Raw genomic sequence first — 25,584 nt, forward strand, 5'->3', positions numbered from 1 at the left:
TTGCCTCTTTGAGCTTTAATTTGACCCCCTTAACATACTTCAAAACTCACCAAACTGAACGCACACATCAGGACTGGCAGAAATTGCTATCTAATAAAAAAACCTAACCCCAAATCTCAAAATTGCGCTCTAGAGCAATTTTTTAATAAAACGGAGAAAAAACTGCTCCTCGGAAGAAAAAAATGACAAAACTGCCTGTAACTCACACTGGGAAGGTCGGAGAGACATGAAACAAAAACCCCTATGTAGGTCTCACTTAGACCTACATTTCATAAATGTACAACCCACAGCAAAAACCAACAGGAACTTTGCTATTCCCCCTTCAAAACAATTTTTTTGTAAAAACCGGTCACCTTCCTTCAAAAACGAACTCCTCTGAGCGCGTTTGTCGTTTCGCCTTCAAACTAACACAGGAGAGAGATTGAACCCTTGTGATTACAATGACAGAAGCGTTTTTTTTCTAACTGCTCCGGTTTTGATTTTATGACCCTTCAAAGACCCGCTGTGCTGATGCTGCTGCGCTGCTGTTTTTTTAAGATGGCTGCTTAAAAGCAGGAAGCACCAACGTGCCCACACAATGCAGACAAGGTAGGTACACTAGACAAAAGTCTTGGGACACTTCAGACTAAAAGTAGACAAAAGTATTGGGACACTTATGACTATCACTGGACAAAAGTATTGGGACAGTTAGGACTAGCACCTGCCAAATACGCGGGCCCGACCAATGCTGCTTGCAGCTTTATTTACTATTACTTTTCAAATAGACTGACAGAAGTAATGCAATGCAATTTAAATGCAGTTTATTTTTTGACAATTAAAATGTTTTAGTTTCGGCAAGTACCTAAATATTTCAGACCCTCAAAAGCCAATATATATCATACAACTAATTTTATTACCGGTAAACACCTTTAACATTATGTTAAAATAAGGCACGTGCATAAGATAAGTAGCACACCCGCTGAAAACTTGACATAGTGTGAATATGTAAAGTAGTTTAAGTATACAGACAGCAGGCAGGGTCTTACATTGTTGTTTTTAAACATTTTATTCTCATGTGTATTTTTTTCTGATTGGTCAGAATGCTATCGTTGTAGTTTATTAGTTGAAGTAAAATCCAAAACAATAATAGTGGGTTAATGGCACCACCTCATGGAATGTTTACAAGACAACACAATATTGTAAATGAACAATAGCTCAGAAAAAAATCCCCGCACTTTAGTATTTATCCGGACTCGTATTTTACAATCGCCATCAGTAACTTAAAAAAATAAATATATATATATATATATATATATATATATATATATATATATATATATATATATATATATATGACACAAGGCTGAAGCTTAGAGGTGACAGAGCTTTCGCCGTTGCTGCTCCCAAGTTCTGGAACGACCTACCCCTGAGTGTTAGACAAGCCTCCTCTCTTCCTGTTTTTAAATCTCTCTTAAAAACATACTTTTATTCCATGGCTTTTAACACTCAGTGATATCCATCCTGCAATGGCGCCCCATAATACACCTGCTGTGATCCTGTTTTTATGTTTTTATGTTTTTATTAATTCTATTTTAATTATTTATTTTTTATCGTGTTCTGTTTGTGTTGTGTTGTGTTTGCTCGGTACTCGTTTTATCTTTTAACCTTCTCATTGTACAGCACTTTGGCTACCCCTGTGGTAAATTTTAAATGTGCTTTATAAATAAAGTTGATTTGATTTGATTTGATTTGATATATATATTGTTACTTTGGCTGCGAATCTTTGGGTGTCCCACAATTCGATTCAATATCGATTCTTTGGGTCACTATTAGATTATAAATCGATTTTTTTCGATTCAACGCGATTCTCAATTCAAAAACGATATTTTTCCCATTCAAAACAATTCTCTATTCGTTCAATACATAGGATTTCAGCAGGATCTACCCCAGTCTGCTGACATGCAAGCAGAGTAGTAGATTTTTGTAAAAACACTTTTATAATTGTAAAGGACAATGTTTTATCAACTGATAATACACATTTGTTTTAACTATTAAATGAACCAAAAATATGACTTATTTTATTTTTGTGAAAATATTGGACACAGTGTGTTGTCAAGCTTATGAGATGTGATGCAAGTGTAAGCCACTGTGACACTATTTTTGTTTTTATAAATGTCTAATGATAATGTCAATGAGGGATTTTTAATTACAGCTTTGTTGGCTCACTGGCTCAACTGGCTCACCTGCACTGGCTTCCTGTGCACTTAAGATGCGACTTTAAGGTTTTACTACTTACGTATAAAATACTACACGGTCTAGCTCCAGCCTATCTTACTGATTGTATTGTACCATATGTCCCGGCAAGAAATCTGCGTTCAAAGAACTCCGGCTTATTAGTGATTCCCAGAGCCCAAAAAAAGTCTGCGGGCTGTAGAGCGTTTTCTATTCGGGCTCCAGCACTATGGAATGCCCTCCCGGTAACAGTTAGAGATGCTACCTCAGTAGAAACATTTAAGTCCCATCTCAAAACTCATTTGTATACTCTAGCCTTTGAATAGCCCCCCTTTTTTAGACCAGTTGATCTGCCGTTTCTTTTCTTTTCTCCTCTGCTCCCCCCTATCCCTTGTGGAGGGGAAGACACACAGATCCGGTGGCCATGGATGGGGTGCTGGCTGTCCGGGGTCGGGACCCGGGGTGGACAGCTCGCCTGTATGTTGGTTGGGAACATCTCTGCGCTGCTGACCCGTCTCCGCTCGGGATGGTTTCCTGCTGACCCCACTGTGGACTGGACTCTTACTGTTATGCTGGATCCACTATGGACTGGACTCTCACATTATGTTAGACCCACTCGACATCCATTGCATTCGGTCTCCCTAGAGGGGGGGGTTACCCACATATGCGGTCCTCTCCAAGGTTTCTCATAGTCATTCACATCGACGTCCCACTGGGGTGAGTTTTTCCTTGCCCTTATGTGGGCTATACCGAGGATGTCGTTGTGGCTTGTGCAGCCCTTTGAGACACTTGTGATTTAGGGCTATATAAATAAACATTGATTGATTGATTGATTGATTGTTGAAATTGCTACCAACATTGATACTGTTGATAATATTCATTTTTGTTTCACTACTTTTGGTTTGTTCTGTGTCGTGTTTGTGTCTCCTCTCAATTGCTCTGTTTATTGCAGTTCTGGGTCGGGTTTGGTTTTGGATTTGGATTGCATTGTTATGGTATTACTTTGTTGGATTGATTAATAAAAAAAATTAAATAAAAAAAAAAAAATCGATTTTTGAAAAATGAGAAGGATACTGAAATGTACAACGTGATAATCGCGATTCAAATTCGAATTGTTTTTTTCCCCCACACATTCAAATTATACTTGATCAGATGCTTGAAATTCAGTTCACATCAAAGACTTATCTATTCCCCGATGACAAATTCCAATTTGAGCTAGTAGCAGGCTGTGATTTGATAAACTTCATTGCAAATGTAAAGTGGTTTGCTCTTGAGAAGGATTGGGTGGCTCTTAAAAGAGCCGTTTTTGTAGAGTTGGAAAGTTTCTGCCGGAGGATTTTACTTGGAGCTGGTGTACTTGGTGACGGCCTTGGTGCCCTCAGACACGGCGTGCTTGGCCAGCTCACCCGGCAGCAGGAGGCGGACGGCGGTCTGGATCTCCCTGGAAGAGATGGTGCGTCTCTTGTTGTAGAGAGCCAGACGAGACGCCTCGGTGGCGATGCGCTCGAAGATGTCGTTGACGAAGGAGTTCATGATGCTCATGGCCTTGGACGAGATGCCGGTGTCGGGGTGGACCTGCTTCAGTACCTTGTACACGTAGATGGCGTAGCTCTCCCTCCTTGTCTTCCTGCGCTTCCCTTTGCCTTTTCCGGCAGCCTTGGTGACGGCTTTCTTGGAGCCCTTCTTGGGCGCGGACTTAGCTGGCTCAGGCATCGTGCTGTCAAAGTTATCTTATCCAGACAATAATTTCTGTGGTCTAACGGCGAGGCAGCGCTATACATAACCACTTCTATGTAAATTTGTATGCGCCAACGCTTCCTCTTGATTGGCTGACAGTGGTAATGATGACGTCATACCTCCTTTTGGCTATTGGAAGAAGATAACAAAGTATAAATAAACGTTTTCCGACACAGACGTTCATCTCTTTCCTTAAAATTATTTGTTTGGTGTTGGAGGAATTTCAGAAAATACTATCGACACTTCTGACACAAAATTTTTGACACATTTATAAAATAATTACACTGCAGTATTTCATGAAAAAGCAGCATAACATATTTTTGTACTACAGTTTTTCGCTCTGTGTGATGGAACAACTTTGTCTGAATATCATATTTAGTCTTTAAAACGAAGAAGTATACACTGGAAGATTCAGCAGTACTTTTTTTATTCAGAATAACGGATATATATTATAGTATTTTTTTGTATTCACATATTTACAATGTCTTATTTTTAATACTTGTATATCCATTTTATTCTTGCGTATTTGTGTATTGTTTTCTGTATTAGCAAACCGCTTGAAATATAGTGATGTCACTGTCAAAGCAATATGAAACCACCTCAAGGAACGTTTACAATGTGCAAAAAAACAAAAATAAAATGATCAATATGTCAAAAATAATTCCAATAAACAAGAGTAATATTGGTATATTTGTAAAATCGTTCTGGTTCACTTATCTTGTAGCTGCTATGTTCATTTTTTTATACTGTAAAAACAACAACAACAAAAAACATAATGAGCAAGTCTTAGAATGTTTAACATTGAAACTTTAGCTTCATTAAACTGTTTCAGAATAATTGAAGTAATAAGTCAACAGTTTATCCTTAAACCTCAGTAAAACTAAAATAATGCTATTTGGTAACAGTAGAAAAGACCATCATACACAAATACATAGACAGAGTAGACACTGAAAGGGTAAAATAGATTATATTTATTGATCATGAACTCTTTTAGAAAATAGATTGATGGATGGATGGACGGAAGTATACATTTATTACCTTGCATCATTCATCTTTAATGTCTTTACTTATTTCAGCATTTTGCCTTCTTTTTTTCCTTACTTACTTTCACCACTGCACAATAGTTACACATTATATGATCTTTTCTCCAGCAATTAGAAAATGGTGACAACTAAGCACGGGAAGTGAAGAAACTCTTTCAAGACAAAATGCAAACACACGGGCACGACGGCGGGCTGCAGGCCGACGGCGGCGCGTCCCAGCAGGCCTCACGCTAGGGCCAACACAGAAGTCTCAGGGCCTCGGGCGGGTTTCAGCCCGCCCTTGGGAGCGTGTGGCAGGCCGCTCGCCTTTCGGAACCATAACCAATATCCGCTCCTGAGCGGGGGGTTTCGAGCACCCAACTTGCCTCCCTCTCACGGAGGAAGGTGGGGGAATTACCGTATTTTCCGCACTATAAGGCGCACCTAAAAACCACAAATTTTCTCAAAAGCTGACAGTGCGCCTTATAACCCGGTGCGCTTTATATATGGATAAATATTAAGATTCATTTTCATAAAGTTTAGGTCTTGCAACTACGGTAAACAGCCGCCATCTTTTTTCCCCGTAGAAGAAGCGCGCGGTGCATGCTGGGATATGTGACGTTTCATTTCCATTTGTGTGTTTATGTAAAGACCCCAAAATGGCTCCTATTAAGTGTGTTGTCTGTCTAATTATAAATAATGCAGACGAGGCGTGTTAACTGAGTTCTCAACGTTTACTCACAGCGTGCTCATAACCACATTCTAACTGCCAGCATACAATGCTTTTCAGGGCTACCGCGCATGCTCGTAACTATCGTTGCATGCTGGGTAGTGTAGTTGTTATATTTGCTAGCTCATAACAGCACATTGAGAGACACGCTTACGCGCTTAATTCAATACTCGCCGTCATTCCGGGTGGATTGACAAAAGACCTCCAGCCGCTAGATATTGGTGTCAACAGGGCATTCGAAGCTAGACTGCTAACTGCGTGGGAACAATGGATGACAGAAGGCGAACACACCTTCACTAAGACGAGGAGGCAGCGCCAGACGACGCCAACATCTGCCAGTGGATCGTAAATTTGCCCAACTTTTCACTTCGGACACCGAAGACGAAGGATTTACGAATGAAGAATAACTTCAGAAAGTGAGCGCTATGTTTATTTTGTGTGTTGTGACATTAACGTTCGAGCAACATTATGTTGCTATTGCTCTGCACTATTTTGAATTTTACTATGTTTGTGATTGCACATTTGCGTACATTTTGGGAGTGAACAGAGTTGTTAGAACGCTGGTTTTTAATATATTATTAAAGTTTGACTGACCTATCTGACTGTTTTTTTGACATTCCCTTTAGCGCAGCGTAGGCGCGGCTTATAGTCCGGGGCGGCTTATTGGTGGACAAAGTTATGAAATATGCCATTCATTGAAGATGCGGCTAATAATCCGGTGCGCCTTATAGTGCGGAAAATACGGTACTCAGGTGATGACGTCTCTGCGTTGTTGACTTGCCTTCATGGAATAAGAATTCCCTCTGCTGGCTTCCCGGTGGACTGGACTCTCACGTTCTCCTGAATGTAACAATGTTGAGTAACATTGCAGCCAATCACCCAGGAGGGGTATTTATTTTTCCCAATTTTTGAGTTTTTCCTTGACTGATCGATAACACAAAGGACATTAAAGGGGAACATTATCACCAGACCTATGTAAGCGTCAATATATACCTTGACGTTGCAGAAAAAAGACCATATATATTTTTTAATCGATTTCCGAACTCTAAATGGGTGAATTTTGGCGAATTAAATATTCGCTCTCGGAGCGATGACAACGTGACGTCACATCAGGAAGCAATCCGCCATTTTCTCAAACACCGGGTCAAAACAGCTCTGTTATTTTCCGTTTTTTCGACTGTTTTCCATACCTTGGAGACATCATGCCTCGTCGGTGTGTTGTCGGAGGGTGTAACAACACCAACAGGGACGGATTTAAGTTGCACCAGTGGCCCAAAGATGCGAAAGTGGCAAGAAATTGGACGTTTGTTCCGCACACTTTACCGACGAAAGCTATGCTACGACAGAGATGGCAAGAATGTGTGGATATCCTGCGACACTCAAAGCAGATGCATTTCCAACCATAAAGTCAAAGAAATCTGCCGCCAGACCCCCATTGAATCTGCCGGAGTGTGTGAGCAATTCAGGGACAAAGGACCTCGGTAGCACGGCAAGCAATGGCGGCAGTTTGTTCCCGCAGACGAGCGAGCTAAAGCCCCCTGGATGTCTTGGCTCACACCGTCCCAAGATGATCAAGAGAAGAATATCGACCCTAGCTTCCCTGGCCTGCTGACATGAGGGTATGTCTGCAGAATATATTAATTGATGAAAATTGGGCTGTCTGCAATCTCAAAGTGCATGTTGTTGCCAAATGTATTTCATATGCTGTAAACCTAGTTCATAGTTGTTAGTTTCCTTTAATGCCAAACAAACACATACCAATCGTTGTTTAGAAAGTGATCGCCGAATTCGTCCTCGCTTTCTCCCGTGTCGCTGGCTGTCGTGTCGTTTTCATCGGTTTCGCTTGCATATGGTTCAAACCGATATGGCTCAATAGCTTCAATTTCTTCTTCAATTTCGTTTTCGCTACCTGCCTCCCACACTACAATCTGTTGAATCGCTTAAGCCGCTGAAATCCGAGTCTGAATCCGAGCTAATGTCGCTATAGCTTGCTGTTCTTTCCGCCATGTTTGTTTGTGTTGGCTTCACTATGTGACGTCACAGGAAAATGGACGGGTGGTTAAAATCAGGCACTTTGAAGCTTTTTTTAGGGATATTGTGTGATGGGTAACATTTTGAAAAAAACTTTGAAAAATATAATAAGCCACTGGGAACTGATTTTTAATGGTTTTAACCCTTCTGAAATTGTGATAATGTTCCCCTTTAAAAGAGCATAGAGCTGGTGCAACCAGCTGCCACACCAGAGGCGCCATTTCTACATACAGCTACAAATTAATACAAAAAAAATCCACAAATATGAACTTCATTCCACACTCCATCCAGCTGTATAATCACTCGCCATACAGTAATAGATGACATCTGCCTATTACCTGACACCTGACATGTTAGCTACTTCTCTTTGTTTATAATGTTTATAATGTCTATTTTCTATTTCCTGCTGGATCTACTCTCTATTTTATGCTGCTGCTGTCACATATACTGTATATACTGTAATATTGTACATGGTCATTGGTATATATTGTATACCGTATTTTCCGCACTATAAGGCGCACCTAAAAACCACAAATTTTCTCAAAAGCTGACAGTGCGCCTTATAACCCGGTGCGCTTTATATATGGATTAATATTACGATTCATTTTCATAAAGTTTCGATCTCGCAACTTCGGTAAACAGCCGCCATCTTTTTTCCCGGTAGAACAGGAAGCGCTTCTTCTTCTACGCAAGCAACCGCCAAGGTAAGCACCCGCCCCCATAGAACAGGAAGCGCTTCTTCTTCTACTGTAAGCTACCACCCGCCCCCGGAAGAAAAAGAAGCGCGCGGATATTTCGTTTCATTTCCTTTGTGTGTTTACATCTGTAAAGACCAGACTACAAAATGGCTCCTACTAAGCGACACGCTTATAACGCAGAATTTAAACTTAAGGCAATAAGTCATGCCGAAGAACACGGAAATAGAGCAGCAGCAAGAGAATATAACATAAATGAATCAATGGTGCGTAGGTGAAGGAAGCAAGAAGATGACCTGCGCCAGGTAAAGAAGACAAAACAGAGTTTCCGAGGGAACAAAGCAAGATGGCAACTGTTGGAGGACGAACTCGAACAGTGGGTTGTTGAGCAGAGAGCAGCAAGCAGAAGTGTCAGCACCATCACTATTCGAATGAAGGCAACAACGCTAGCAAGCGAACTTCACCTGGATGATTTTAAAGGTGGTGCTTCTTGGTGTTTCCGGTTTATGAAAAGACGCAATCTCTCCATCCGCACACGGACCACTATTTCACAGCAACTGCCTAACGACTTTAAAGAAAAGCTGGCTACTTTCCGTGCATATTGTAAAAACAAGATAGCTGAAAAAAAGATCCGGCCAGAGAACATTATCAACATGGACGAGGTTCCACTGACTTTTGATATTCCTGTGAACCGCACTGTTGATACAACGGGAGCACGTACGGTGAATATTCGCACCACAGGGAATGGAAGTCGTCCTTCACTGTGGTTCTAGCTTGCCATGCTAATGGCCAGAAACTTCCTCCCATGGTGATATTCAAAAGGAAGACCTTGCCAAAAGAGACCTTTCCAGCCGGCGTCATCATAAAAGCTAACTCGAAGGGATGGATGGATGAAGAAAAGATGAGCGAGTGGTTAAGGGAAGTTTACGCGAAGAGGCCGGGTGGCTTTTTTCACACAGCTCCGTCCATGTTGATATACGACTCTATGCGCGCCCACATCACAGATGGTGTCAAAAAACAAGTGAAGCACACAAATACAACACTCGCCGTCATTCCGGGTGGATTAACCAAAGAACTCCAACCGCTGGATATTGTTGTCAACAGGGCATTCAAATCACGACTGCGAACGGCGTGGGAACAATGGATGACCGAAGGCGAACACACCTTCACTAAGACGGGCAGACAGCGCCGGACGACATACGCCAACATTTGCCAGTGGATCGTAAATGCCTGGGCAGATATTTCGGTCACAACTGTGGTCCGAGCTTTCCGGAAGGCAGGATTCACAGAACTACTGGACAACAACAGCGACACTGACTCCGATGACTTCGACGAGACGGAACCGGCCATTTTGGATCCCACGCTTGCGCAACTTTTCAATTCGGACACCGAAGACGAAGAATTCGAAGGATTTACGAATGAAGAATAACTTCAGAAAGTGAGCGCTATGTTTATTTTGTGTGTTGTGACATTAACGTTCGAGCAACATTATGTTGCTATTGCTCTACACCATTTTGAATTTTACTATGTTTGTGATTGCACATTTGCGTACATTTTGGGACAGAGTTGTTAGAACGCTGGTTTTTAATATATTATTAAAGTTTGACTGAACTATCTGACTGTTTTTTTGACATTCCCTTTAGCGCAGCGTAGGCGCGGCTTATAATCCGGGGCGGCTTATTGGTGGACAAAGTTATGAAATATGCAATTCATTGAAGGTGCGGCTAATAATCCGGTGCGCCTTATAGTGCGGAAAATACGGTATATGTTATTGACATAATATATCTGTATATATATTATTCTGTACACATATTATGTATATATTTGTATATATGTTAGATTTTTTTATCGCTATATTAGTCTATTTATACCTGCATTGTCCTTTCCATCCTTACACTTTCCATCATTGTAACTGAGCTACTGTGTTGAACAATTTCCCTTGTGGATCATTAAAGTTTGTCTAAGTCTAAGTCTAAGTCTAATATTATATATTGTACACATATGACTTCACCATGCATAAACAAACAAAACACAAAATAAATATTTCAATACCCACATAACCTGCGGTGGCTTCTGCACTGTACAGTGATGGTTTAATTATGTTCATAGTTTGTATTTATTGTTTAGCACTTAGCAATAATGCTATATGATGCTTAGTGTTTCACTAAAGCTGCATCTGTTTAGCACACTGTTTCCAAAACTTGTACATCATCCTCCTTATATTCTGGATCAAAAATAGAAGTTTCTGGATCGTCATTTGTCCCAAAGTAGTCTTTGTTGTGTCATGAAGTCTGCCATGATTAGTAGTGTTGTTGTTGTTATTGAAGGGAAAAGCAAATGTGATGCGTCTATGAAATGAATACGCAGCCGTATGATTAAAATGAGCAAAATATGTAAATATTACATGTTCGTATTAATGTTGCCTTACATTTATATTTACAGCGTGGATGTAAAACATTGATGGAGGTGTTTGGATGTTTTTAAAGTGATACATTTGTGTTGAAATTGTGTTTTTTTAAAGATGTAGATAAAGGGTCTCACAATGTAAAGTGCTTTGAGTCTCTTAAGAAAAAGCGCTATACGAATACAATTCACATCTATTTGTTTTGTCCGAAGCAGGGTGCAAGCACACGTGTGCAAAGTGTACCGTATTGTTTTTATCGCTTCTTTTCGATGTGCTACTTTGTAGCTGCGTGTAGAAACCACACCTATGAAGTGGCAGCTGGTTGCATCAACTCTGTGCTCCTTTACTGTCTTTTATGTTCTTTAATGGTTCTCTTTTGTCTAATACCAAGATGGTGCCACCACGGTAATGTGTGCTCTCGTAGTTGTTACGTTGTTTTGTTTCTTGCATTAAACACAGAGAGCACAGTACACCAAGTCAAATTCCTTGTGTCTTAATAAAACTGCCAATAAAACCGATGACACATAAACACACTCATATATGTGTGTATATATATAATATATATATGTGTACATATATAATATATATATATGTCTATATATATATGTCTATATATATATATAGACAGACAGAGCGACTCCAAAACCAACAAAGGATGTAACTGTCGAAAGAAACCTGATTGCCCTCTCAACGGGGGGTGCTTACAAACATCAGTTGTCTACCAATCTAAGGTAATACGCAAGGACATTAACACATCCGACACATATGTAGGATTAACCGAGGGAGAATTCAAAACCAGATGGAACAATCACAAGGCTTCTTTCAGGAACAAAAACCTGCGAAATACCACAGAACTCAGCAAACACATTTGGGACCTCAAAGACAATAATGTTGAATATTCAATAACATGGCAAATTCTTGCATCCAGCACACCTTACAATAGTGGTAATAAAAGATGCAACCTATGCTTGAAAGAGAAACTGTTTATTATTTACCGTCCAGACCTGTCATCCCTCAACAAGCGCAGCGAAATTGTAACAACATGCCGCCATAGACGGAAACACCTCCTAGGTAACACATGAGCCAATCACCACGCCCCTAGGCCAGCCTGTACCCACCCACTCTGTGCCCTATATAAACCATGGTATGCGAATGCTCCCATTAAAATATCCTGATGATTGAGGGTACCCCCCCTCATGAAACAGGCCTGTAGAGATGAAATAGTCTTGTGATTTTTTTTCCCACACATACATATATATATATATATATATGTATTTTATATGTGTATATGTATGTGTATATACATATATGTATGTATCTACATACACGTGTGTGTATATACACGTGTGTATATGTATATATATATATATATATATATATATATATATTTTTTTTTTTTTTTTTTTTTTAAGTACCAATGATTGTCACACACACACTAGGTGTGGTGAAATTATTCTCTGCATTTGACCCATCACCCTTGATCACCCCCTGGGAGGTTAGGGGAGCAGTGAGCAGCGGCGGTGGCCGCGACTGCGAATCATTTTTATGTATGTGTATGTGTATGTATATATATATTATATATTATATATATTATATATATATGTGCCCCGACGGGATCACCACCTTATCGTGGTGGGGCACTTTGCGCGTCTCCATGACCCCTAGAGCTATGTCGGCTGGAGTCTTGTACTCCTGGCAGGGTTACCCAAGCCAAACAGGTCGAAGGGTAGAGTCCAGACGAAGAGTGATCCCGAAGACCTCAACGGTGGAGCAGGCAGAAGAGGGTAGCAGTGAGAAGCACCACAATGGCTGTAAAAGCGGACGAAGGCTAAGGGAGCACACCCTGACAGAAAAGCAAGCTGGTGGCGGCAAGCTTTGAGGCGGTTTCCCAAAAACCTGGATTCCGGCAGCTTCCTGCAGTTGTAAGAAGATGCCGGTCGTCTAGGGTCTCCCTTGCCACTGGAACGATTTTCTTACAATCAAGGTAGTGGCGTTGGGAAAAGCGCACCCCTCATGCCACTCTAAAAACCATCATTGCGCAGGTATCTTCTTTACCTGAGTCTCCGACCTCAGATCCAGGATCGGACTTTTCAAACATCAGCAGACTCATAAATAAAAGAAGATGGTCATCATCGAATCGATGGACAACTATAAGCAAAGTAAGCATATATATATATATATATATACCCACACAATATATACACAAAACATATATATATTAGAGATGCGCGGATAGGCAATTTATTTCATCCGCAACCGCGTCAGAAAGTCGTCAACCATCCGCCATCCACCCGATGTAACGTTTGATCAGAACTGCACCCGCCCGCCATCCGCCCGTTGTTATATATCTAATATTAATTAAAAAAAAAAAAAAGGGTGAAAACTACGCGAATTGCACCTTGTGCAGACAAGATTTTTCGATCGGACACGGAGGAATTAGCGATGTAAAAGACCACGTTGGGACAAAAAAACACAAGTCTAATGCCGTTGCTAGCGATACAAGTGGAAAACTTTCAACGCTTTTCGTCGCCCAAACAGATTCTTTGGATGTGATAAATGCCGAAGTTTTATTTACGGAGGCAATAATTGAGCATGGACTTCCAATCGCACTGGCTGATCACATGGGACAGTTAATAATGTAATGCAACCTTTAAAAATCATTACGCGGTGATCGCGATCCCAAAAATAAACTTTTCTTGCATGATAATGTCCAGAAAAATGTGCTTTATATTACTATAGAGTCCTTTTAACGAATGAGTTTGATGGTTTATCACAAACCTTAAATGAAATTCCATGGCCACCGTCCTGCTCTCTATATCAACCAGGGTGAGCCCCACCCCTTTCGTGAGCGCACTGCGAAAGCGGACGAGGCGGGGTGTCGGTGCGGTGGGCGCGGTAGTGACCCTCGACGTGCGTCGGGCCCTTCTCGCGGATCGCCTCAGCTACGGCTCCCGGTGGGGCCCTCTCGGGGGAAGGGGCCTCGGTCCCGGACCCCGGCGAGGCGTCCCTTCTCCGCTCCGTAAAAGTGTCCATCTCTTTTCTTTTTTTTCCTTCTGTTAAATAAATAAATGATAAATGGGTTGTACTTGTATAGCGCTTTTCTACCTTCAAGGTACTCAAAGCGCTTTGACACTACTTCCACATTTACCCATTCACACACACATTCACACACTGATGGAGGGAGCTGCCATGCAAGGCGCTAACCAGCACCCATCAGGAGCAAGGGTGAAGTGTCTTGCTCAGGACACAACGGACATGACGAGGTTGGTACTAGGTGGGGATTGAACCAGGGACCCTCGGGTCGCGCACGGCCATTCTTCCACTGCGCCACGCCGTCCCTCTGTTGTGGCATATGCAGCAGGTGCCTGCTCGTTTTTCGTATGTGGGTAACAACATTTAACTATGTATATATATTTCCGAATTGGTTTAACTGCCACCCGCAAAAAAAAAAAAAAAAAAAAAAAAAAAATATCTAATTAATCCGCCCGACCCGACCCGCGAGCGGATAAAATCTTGTTTTTAATTTCATCCGCCCGATCCGCGGATAATCCGCGGACTCCGCGGTTGTGTCCGCAAACCGCGCATCTCTAATATATATATATATATATATATATATACACACACACATATATGTGTACTGTAAATGACACTACACTATCTCACATAGACCAAAAAAATCCTATATGTATCAGGTATGGTTTCATAAAGAATTGATCATCTCAGTGTCATTAAATTATTCATAGTAATTGCATTAACAACCATTGTGAACTTCAGGAAAAATACTGGTATTAAAAGTCACTCAATCGTATATATGTATCCTTTTAATTGGAAACAGCACATAGAGTTAAATATAATAGAGATAACATATTTGATTTTATAACAGGTTGATGAGTCCCCAAGAACAGTAAACATTGAAACACACCACTTTACATTTGACCAAACAGTAGGTATATATGCCTGAATTGTACTCATTGGATCAGAAAGAATATCAGTTGTATTGTTGCTCTTAAAACAGCCGTTTGAGCAGAGATGGAATGCTTCTACCGGAGCATTTTACTTGGAGCTGGTGTACTTGGTGACGGCCTTGGTGCCCTCAGACACGGCGTGCTTGGCCAGCTCACCCGGCAGCAGGAGGCGGACGGCGGTCTGGATCTCCCTGGAAGAGATGGTGGATCTCTTGTTGTAGAGAGCCAGACGAGACGCCTCGGAGGCGATGCGCTCGAAGATGTCGTTGACGAAGGAGTTCATGATGCTCATGGCCTTGGACGAGATGCCGGTGTCGGGGTGGACCTGCTTCAGTACCTTGTACACGTAGATGGCGTAGCTCTCCTTCCTTGTCTTTCTCCGTGTCCCTTTGCCCCTTCCGGCAGCTTTGGTGACGGCTTTCTTGGAGCCCTTCTTGGGCGCGAACTTAGCTGGCTCAGGCATCGTGTTGGAGGAAGATGAAACTTGTAATGAAAGAGTTATTACAACCGCTCGGCAACACGCCGACGTGCATTTTCTTTCCTGCGCCAACGCCTTCCTCTGATTGGCTGTCACGTCACGCCGCTGTCATCCTCTTTAAACTGTGAAGTACTTTATTACACTTTGTTTTTGCAACAATGTCAACATCGTCTTTCAACACTTCTGAAGATGATGCCACGTTTTAGACGAGTTTGAGGAAGATGAAACTTGTAATGAAAGAGTTATTACAACCGCTCGGCAACACGCCGACGTGCATTTTCTTTCCTGCGCCAACGCCTTACTCTGATTGGCTGTCACGTCACGCCGCTGTCATCCTCTTTAAACTGTGAAGTACTTTATTACACTTCGTTTTGCAACAATGTCAACATCGTCTTTCAACACTTCTGAAGATGATGCCAGGTTTTAGACGAGTTTTATTACATTGCAACCCTTAGCGCACTTTAAAAAAAAGTGAGTCGTGATGGAAATAATGTGCACCTTTAACAAATCAATTCATTTTATTTATTTTTAAATAATTATTTCTTGCGCCATGAGGTAAAGTCTGATTGGAGTCGAATTAACTTGATTACTCAGTTCTACTTGATTTTTCCACTAGTATCTTAAGAAGGTTTGGTGAATGTGCAGCTAATAATTAGGGGGTAAACCAGATAACATCCCAGGGAAGCGTAATTAAGGAAAAATGGGGTAAGGCTACGTTTCGACATGGACAAAGATTAATAAAGACTTATTGCAAGTATTAGCTATCCTACCAGATGAAAGTAACAACAGCTTTAGAACCAAGTGTGTGGCCCTGAAAAGGACCGTTTTGATTGATAGATAGAAGGGAATGTTTAGCCTCCGAAACCGTACAGAGTGCGTCCCTGCCTCTTCAGGGCGTAGACAACATCCATGGCGGTCACAGTCTTCCTCTTGGCGTGCTCGGTGTAAGTGACGGCATCACGGATGACATTCTCCAGGAACACCTTCAGGACGCCGCGGGTCTCCTCGTAGATCAAGCCGGAGATACGCTTCACTCCGCCGCGGCGAGCCAGACGACGGATGGCGGGTTTGGTGATTCCCTGGATGTTATCACGGAGAACTTTACGGTGACGCTTGGCGCCTCCTTTCCCCAGTCCTTTGCCTCCCTTGCCTCGTCCAGACATGATTGCTTTTGAGTAGTTCGAGAAGAACGATGACATGTCACTTGAAAGGCGGCCGCTCTTATTACATGAAAGCGGACCTGAAAGAGGACAGCATATGCACTCGTGAGGAGGAGGGGCTTACTTAGAAGCCCTTCCCCTTTACTCATAAAGCCTCAATGCCATCTTTGTTCGATGTCAAGTGCCGTTAAATCTACATATTATTAATGAAGATTATAGAAATAAATAGTAAATAGGGATGTCCGATAATGACTTTTTGCCGATATTCCGATATTGTCCAACTCTTTAATTACCGATACCAACATCAATCGATACTGATATCAACCGATACCGATATGTACATTCGTGGAATTAACACATTATTATGCCTAATTTGGACAACCAGGTATGGTGAAGATAAGGTACTTTTAAAAAAAATAAAATAATAAAATAAAATAAGATAAATAAATTAAAAACATTTTCTTGATTAAAAAAGAAAGTAAAACAATATAAAAACAGTTACATAGAAACTAGTAATTAATGAAAATGAGTAAAATGAAGTGTTAAAGGTTAGTACTATTAGTGGACCAATCATGTGTGCTTACGGACTGTATCCCTTGCAGACTGTTTTGATATATATTGATATATAATGTAGGAACCTACCAGAATATTAATAACAGAAAGAAACAACCCTTTTGTGTGAATGAGTGTAAATGGGGGAGGGAGGTTTTTTGGGTCGGTGCACTAATTGTAAGTGTATCTTGTGTTTTTTATGTTAAATTAAAAACAAAAAAACAAAACAAAAAAAACAATACCGGTTATAAAAAAAAACGATACCGACAATTTCCGATATTACATTTTAACGCATATATCTCACAGATGTTTTAGCTTTGTATTATAGGTGACTAAGTATGTTAATATATATTCGAACAGTTCCGCTTTTCTTGTTACATACCCATTTTTGGCTCTTTTTTCTTACATTTGTAATGTTTTTTCCCCCCCATGTACGAATAACAAAAATAATGTGATTAACTTCATAATCACATAATTTTATTAATATTAATGTTCAGTTGCACATTTAAACATGTTTAACTGTTTCTATGGTTATAATTTTTCAAATTAATAGGTATATATACATTTTTAAATTAACTAAGTAAAGTTAATTGATATTTAAGGTGTGTTTTATTTATATTTCAAGAGCTTCTAACATTTCAGATCAGGGGTGTATAAAGTTTTCCCTCCAAGGGCCACATAGTGAAAAGTCAAGTATGAGGGGGCCATATTGATTTATTTATTTTTTAAAACAGATGTTTTAGCTTTGTATTATAGGTGACTAAGTATGTTAATATATATTCAAACAGTTCAGCTTTTCTTGTTACATACCCATTTTTGGCTCTTTTTTTCTTACATTTGTACTGTTTTCTCCCCCATGTACGAATAACAAAAATAATGTGATTAACTTCATAATCACATAATTTTATTAATATTAATGTTCAGTTGCACATTTAAACATGTTTAACTGTTTCTAAGGTTATAATTTTTCAAATTAATAGGTATATATACATTTTTTAATTAACTAAGTAAAGTTTATTGATATTTAAGGTGTGTTTGATTTATATTTCAAGCGCTTCTAACATTTCAGATCAGGGGTGTATAAACGTTTTCCTCCAAGGGCCACATAGTGAAAAGTCAAGTATGAGGGGGCCTTATTGATTTTTATTTTTTTTAAACAGATGTTTTAGCTTTGTATTATAGGTGACTAAGTATGTTAATATATATTCGAACAGTTCCGCTTTTCTTGTTACATACCCATTTTTGGCTCTTTTTTCTTACATTTTTGATGTCTTTCCCCCCCATGTACGAATAACAAAAATAATGTGATTAACTTCATAATCACATAATTTTATTAATATTAATGTTCAGTTGCACATTTAAACATGTTTAACTGTTTCTATGGTTATAATTTTTCAAATTAATAGGTATATATACATTTTTTAATTAACTAAGTAAAGTTTATTGATATTTAAGGTGTGTTTGATTTATATTTCAAGAGCTTCTAACATTTCAGACCAGGGGTGTATAAAGTTTTCCCTCCAAGGGCCACATAGTGAAAAGTCAAGTATGAGGGGGCCATATTGATTTATTTTTTAAAACAGATGTTTTAGCTTTGTATTATAGGTGACTAAGTATGTTAATATATATTCAAACAGTTCAGCATTTTTGGCTCTTTTTTCTTACATTTTTACTGTTTTTCCCCCCCTTGTTTTATTTATTTTTTAAAACAGATTAGGGATGTCCGATAATGGCTTTTTGCCGATATCCGATATTCCGATATTGTCCAACTCTTTAAATACCCATACCGATATCAACCGATACCGATATCAACCGATATATACAGTCGTGGAATTAACACATTGTTATGCCTAATTTGGACAACCAGGTATGGTGAAGATAAGGTACTTTAAAAAAAAAAAAATTAATAAAATAAAATAAGATAAATAAATTAAAAACATTTTCTTGATTAAAAAAGAAAGTAAAACAATATAAAAACAGTTACATAGAAACTAGTAATTAATGAAAATGAGTATAATTAACTGTTACAGGTTAGTACTATTAGTGGACCAATCATGTGTGCTTACGGACTGTATCCCTTGCAGACTGTTTTGATATATATTGATATATAATGTAGGAACCTACCAGAATATTAATAACAGAAAGAAACAACCCTTTTGTGTGAATGAGTGTGAATGGGGGAGGGAGGTTTTTTGGGTCGGTGCACTAATTGTAAGTGTATCTTGTGTTTTTTATGTTAAATTAAAAACAAAAAAACAAAACAAAAAAAACAATACCGGTTATAAAAAAAACGATACCGACAATTTCCGATATTACATTTTAACGCATTTATCTCACAGATGTTTTAGCTTTGTATTATAGGTGACTAAGTATGTTAATATATATTCGAACAGTTCCGCTTTTCTTGTTACATACCCATTTTTGGCTCTTTTTTCTTACATTTGTAATGTGTTTCCCCCCCCATTTACGAATAACAAAAATAATGTGATTAACTTCATAATCACATAATTTTATTAATATTAATGTTCAGTTGCACATTTAAACATGTTTAACTGTTTCTATGGTTATAATTTTTCAAATTAATAAGTATATATACATTTTTTTATTAACTAAGTAAAATTTATTGATATTTAAGGTGTGTTTGATTTATATTTCAAGAGCTTCTAACATTTCAGATATGGGGTGTATAAAGTTTTCCCTCCAAGTGCCACATAGTGAAAAGTCAAGTATGAGGGGGCCATATTGATTTATTTATTTTTTAAAACAGATGTTTTAGCTTTGTATAATAGGTGACTAAGTATGTTAATATATATTCAAACAGTTCAGCATTTTTGGCTCTTTTTTCTTACATTTTTACTGTTTCCCCCCCCCATGTACAAATAACAAAAATAATGTTCATAATCACATCATTTTATTCATATTAATGTTCAGTTACACATTTAAACATGTTTAACTGTTTCTATGGTTATAATTTTTCTAATTAATAAGTATATATCCATTTTTTCAATTAACTAACTAAACTTAAATGATATTTAAGGTGTGTTTTATTTATATTTGAAGAGCTTCTAACATTTCAGATCAGGGGTGTATAAACGTTTTCCTCCAAAGGCCACATAGTGAAAAGTCAAGTATGAGGGGGGCATTTTGATATATGTTTATTAAAAAACAAAAACCCATACATATCCAAAGACAACTAGTATAATACAAATTACAACTTTCCCCTCATCACATATTTTGCTCTTTATTACATTTTAACTGCTTCACGGTGGCAGAGGGGTTAGTGCATCTGCCTCACAATACGAATCAATCAATCAATCAATCAATCTTTATTTATATAGCCCTAAATCACAAGTGTCTCAAAGGGCTGCACAAGCCACAACGACATCCTCGGTACAAAGCCCACATACGGGCAAGGAAAAACTCACCCCAGTGGGACGTCGATGTGAATGACTATGAGAAACCTTGGAGAGGACCGCATATGTGGGTAACCCCCCCCCCTCTAGGGGAGACCGAAAGCAATGGATGTCGAGTGGGTCTGACATAATATTGTGAGAGTCCAGTCCATAGTGGATCCAACATAATAGTAAGAGTCCAGTCCATAGTGGGGCCAGCAGGACACCATCCCGAGCGGAGACGGGTCAGCAGCGCAGAGATGTTCCCAGCCGATGCACAGGCGAGCGGTCCACCCCGGGTCCCGACTCTGGACAGCCAGCGATTCATCCATGGCCACCGGACCTGTGCCCCCCCCCCTCAAGGAAAAGGGGAGCAGAGGAGAAAAGAAAAGAAACGGCAGATCAACTGGTCTAACAGGGGGGCTATTTAAAGGCTAGAGTATACAAATGAGTTTTAAGATGGGACTTAAATGCTTCTACTGAGGTAGCATCTCTAATTGTTACCGGGAGGGCATTCCATAGTACTGGAGCCCGAATACAAAACGCTCTATAGCCCGCAGACTTTTTTTGGGCTCTGGGAATCACTAATAAGCCGGAGTTCTTTGAACGCAGATTTCTTGCCGGGACATATGGTACAATGCAATCGACAAGATAGGACGGAGCTAGACCGTGTAGTATTTTATACGTAAGTAGTAAAACCTTAAAGTCGCATCTTAAGTGCACAGGAAGCCAGTGCAGGTGAGCCAGTATAGGCGTAATATGATCAAACTTTCTTGTTCTTGTCAAAAGTCTAGCAGCCGCATTTTGTACCAACTGTAATTTTTTAATGCTAGACATAGGGAGACCCGAAAATAATACGTTACAGTAGTCGAGACGAGACGTAACGAACGCATGAATAATGATCTCAGCGTCGCTAGTGGATAAAATAGAACGAATTTTAGCGATATTACGGAGATGAAAGAAGGCCGTTTTAGTAACACTCTTAATGTGTGACTCAAAGGAGAGAGTTGGGTGGAAGATAATACCCAGATTCTTTACTGATTCGCCTTGTGTAATTGTTTGGTTGTCAAATGTTAAGGTGGTATTATTAAATAAATGTCGGTGTTTAGCAGGACCGATAATCAGCATTTCCGTTTTCTTGGCGTTGAGTTGCAAGAAGTTAGCGGACATCCATTGTTTAATTTCATTAAGACACGCCTCCAGCTGACTACAATCCGGCGTGTTGGTCAGCTTTAGGGGCATGTAGAGTTGGCTGTCATCAGCATAGCAAGGAAAGCTAACACCGTATTTGCGTATGATGTCGCCTAGCGGCAGCATGTAAATACTAAAGAGTGCAGGGCCAAGAACCGAACCCTGAGGAACTCCGCACGTTACCTTAACATAGTCCGAGGTCACATTATTATGGGAGACGCATTGCATCCTGTCAGTAAGATAAGAGTTAAACCACGACAAAGCTAAGTCTGACATACCAATACGTGTTTTGATACGCTCTAATAAAATATTATGTCGCCCCCCGCGACCCCAAAGGGAATATCCATCCATCCATCCATTTTCTACCGCTTATTCCCTTTGGGGTCGCGGGGGGCGCTGGAGCCTATCTCAGCTACAATCGGGCGGAAGGCGGGGTACACCCTGGACAAGTCGCCACCTCATCGCAGGGCCAACACAGATAGACAGACAACATTCACACTCACATCTAGTGATGGGTCCGGCAACACCGGTGCATCGGGGCATGCGTCGAGCTCATAGAGCAAAACCCTGTGTCGGTGCGCGTACCGCTTTTAGAAAGTCACGTGACCGATCATGAGCTGTTTGGGTCACGTGACCGATACGCCAACTGTGTCGCACTGACGCCTGCGCGCCAAACTGTGTTTTTATAAGGAAACGCATCTGTCAACGAGATGCTGCTGCCAACAGAAGCGTCACACTTCTGTCGTTGGTCATTTCTAATTTATCGTCGTCGGAGATCATGGAACAGCCTCAGGCAAAAAGAAAGATTTCCGCCGTGTGGGAATATTTTGATCATATATCGGAAAAAAATGTATTTGTGTTAATTTCCTTGTCGTTTCATCCTCTTCTCTCAAAGTTTCCACTCGATCTATTAGAATTCAAAATCTCTTCAAAAATGATTCTTAGTTTACTATTCATATTTTCTGCAGGTTAAATGTCTCATTTGTACGACAGAATTGTCGTACATTAACAAATCCACCTCCTCAATGCTGTCAGCCGGAGAAATAATAACTAAGAAGAGAAATCGTCTAAAATTTAATACGTTGGAAAAACTGTTTTTTTTTAAATAAAAATATTAAAAAAAACCTAAAAAAAAACATTCCCAGTCCACAAGCATCCTCATTCACAACACGTTATCTTAGATTTCCATGTTATGATACATGTTCACATTATTTATTGACTGTATCTAAAAAAGATAAAAATCTATTTTTTATTCAAATGAAAATATGAAATATTTAGGGATGTCCGATAATGGCTTTTTGCCAATATTCCAATATTGCCCAACTCTTTAATTACCGATACCAACCGATACCAACCAATATATACAGTCGTGGAATTAACACATTATTATGCCTAATTTGGACAACCAGGTATGGTGAAGATGAGGTACTTTTTAAAAAAAATAATAAAATAAAATAAGTTAAATTAAAAATATTTTCTTGAATAAAAAAAAAGTGTTAAACAATATAAAAACAGTTACATAGAAACTAGTAATTAATGAAAATGAGTAAAATTAACTGTAAAAGGTTAGTACTATTAGTGGAGCAGCAGCACGCACAATCATGTGTGCTTACGGACTGTATCCCTTGCAGACTGTATTGATATCAGAATCAGCTTTATTGTCATTACGCAAGGTAAAGTTAAAGTTAAAGTACCAATGATTGTCACACACACACTAGATGTGGCGAAATTATTCTCTGCATTTAACCCATCACCCTTGATTACCCCCTGGAAGGTGAGGGGAGCAGTGGGCAGCAGCGGTGGCCGTGCCCGGGAATCATTTTTGGTGATTTAACCCCCAATTCCAAACCTTGATACTGAGTGCCAAGCAGGGAGGTAATGGGTCCCATTTTTATACTTCTACACTCTAATCACTAGGCCACTGAGTAGGTAACGAGATATATATTGATATAAAATGTAGGAACCAGAATATTAATAACAGAAAGAAACAACCATTTTGTGTGAATGAGTGTAAATGGGGGAGGGAGGTTTTTTGGGTTGGTGCACTAATTGTAAGTGTATCTTGTGTGTTTTATGTTGATTTAAAAAAAAAAAAAAAAAAAAAAAAAAAAAAACGATACCGATAATTAAAAAAAAACGATACCGATAATTTCCAATATTACATTTTAATGCATTTATCTCTAGAAATAATCCTAAATGAAATACAATGACTTAGTTTATATTATTGTATATACTAGGTCATAAAATCAGTGTCAGTTGAGTCGGTCCATAGGTTGCCTGTAGGGATTTTTAATGTCCAGCAGATGTCAGTATTTAGTGACACAGTGTCGACACAGTATCAATACAGTTTTGCAATGTGTCGAAACGCTTCATGACGCCTCATCAACCCATCACTACTCACATCCACACACTAGGGCCAATTTAGTGTTGCCAATCAACTTATCCCCAGGTGCATGTCTTTGGAAGTGGGAGGAAGCCGGAGTACCCGGAGGGAACCCACGCAGGGAATAAGCGGTAGAAAATGGATGGATGGATGGATGTTTCTGGAAAAAACACAACTTCAAAAATTTTAGCGGACACGATATCGGCATTATCGATACCAGCCTGAATTTACTTAGTATCGGATCGGAAAGAAAATTAGTGGTATCGTACACCACTACCTTCAAGGTTTGAAGTGAATAACTGCAATTTTCACGGGTATACAGGTAAAAGCCAGTAAATTAGAATATTTTGAAAAACTTGATTTATTTCAGTAATTGCATTCAAAAGGTGTAACTTGTACATTATATTTATTCATTGCACACAGACTGATGCATTCAAATGTTTATTTCATTTAATTTTGATGATTTGAAGTGGCAACAAATGAAAATCCAAAACTGATGGTTTGGGTTGGTTTGGTTTGCATTTCCTTTGGAAATCAAGGTCCCAGAGTCTGGAGGAAGACAGGAGAGGCACAGGATCCACGTTGCCTGAAGTCTAGTGTAAAGTTTCCACCATCAGTGATGGTTTGGGGTGCCATGTCATCTGCTGGTGTCGGTCCACTCTGTTTCCTGAGATCCAGGGTCAACGCAGCCGTCTACCAGCAAGTTTTAGAGCACTTCATGCTTTCTGCTGCTGACCTGCTCTATGGAGATGGAGATTTCAAGTTCCAACAGGACTTGGTGCCTGCACACAGCGCAAAATCTACCCGTGCCTGGTTTACAGACCATGGTATTTCTGTTCTAAATTGGCCCGCCAACTCCCCTGACCTTAGCCCCATAGAAAATCTGTGGGGTATTGTGAAAAGGAAGATGCAGAATGCCAGACCCAAAAACGCAGAAGAGTTGAAGGCCACTATCAGAGCAACCTGGGCTCTCATAACACCTGAGCAGTGCCAGAAACTCATCGACTCCATGCCACGCCGCATTAACGCAGTATTTGAGGCAAAAGGAGCTCCAACCAAGTATTGAGTATTGTACATGCTCATATTTTTCATTTTCATACTTTTCAGTTGGCCAACATTTCTAAAAATCCCTTTTTTGTATTAGCCTTAAGTAATATTCTAATTTTGTGACACACGGAATTTTGGATTTCATTTGTTGCCACTTCAAATCATCAAAATTAAACGATATAAACATTTGAATGCATCAGTCTGTGTTAGAGATGCGCGGTTTGCGGACACAACCGCGGAGTCCGCGGATTATCCGCGGATCGGGCGGATGAAATTAAAAAAAATAAGATTTTATCCGCTCGCGGGTCGGGTCGGGCGGATTAATTAGATATTTTTATTTTTTTATTTTTTTTTTGTTTGTTTTTTTGCGGGTGGCAGTTAAACCAATTGGGAAATATATATACATAGTTAAATGTTGTTACCCACATACGAAAAACGAGCAGGCACCTGCAGCATATGCCACAACAGAAGAAGAAAAAAGAAAAGAGATGGACACTTTTACGGAGCGGAGAAGGGACGCCTCGCCGGGGTCCGGGACCGAGGCCCCTTCCCCTGAGAGGGCCCCACCGGGAGCCGTAGCTGAGGC

The 25,584-nt window shown here is 39.8% G+C and overlaps 4 protein-coding genes across 4 annotated transcripts in view; all 4 read right to left on the bottom strand.

The window, feature by feature from the left end:
• The window catches only part of LOC133610240 (uncharacterized), a 39,147-nt gene that overhangs the window by 11,958 nt on the left and 1,605 nt on the right, over positions 1-25,584 (bottom strand). The gene's annotated exons all lie outside the window — the stretch shown is intronic.
• On the bottom strand, positions 3,520-3,945 carry LOC133609988 (histone H2B 1/2-like). Its single transcript, XM_061966036.1, has one exon. It carries the CDS (start codon positions 3,922-3,924, stop codon positions 3,550-3,552), a length of 375 nt encoding a protein of 124 aa, XP_061822020.1. The 5' UTR covers positions 3,925-3,945; the 3' UTR covers positions 3,520-3,549.
• LOC133610227 (histone H2B 1/2-like) lies at positions 14,639-15,512 on the bottom strand. The gene has a single exon (XM_061966352.1). It carries the CDS (start codon positions 15,256-15,258, stop codon positions 14,884-14,886), a length of 375 nt encoding a protein of 124 aa, XP_061822336.1. The 5' UTR covers positions 15,259-15,512; the 3' UTR covers positions 14,639-14,883.
• On the bottom strand, positions 16,078-16,450 carry LOC133610228 (histone H4). Its single transcript, XM_061966354.2, has one exon. It carries the CDS (start codon positions 16,434-16,436, stop codon positions 16,125-16,127), a length of 312 nt encoding a protein of 103 aa, XP_061822338.2. The 5' UTR covers positions 16,437-16,450; the 3' UTR covers positions 16,078-16,124.

This window comes from Nerophis lumbriciformis, linkage group LG11 (genome assembly GCF_033978685.3).
Source record: "Nerophis lumbriciformis linkage group LG11, RoL_Nlum_v2.1, whole genome shotgun sequence".
NCBI classification, from domain to species: domain Eukaryota; kingdom Metazoa; phylum Chordata; class Actinopteri; order Syngnathiformes; family Syngnathidae; genus Nerophis; species Nerophis lumbriciformis.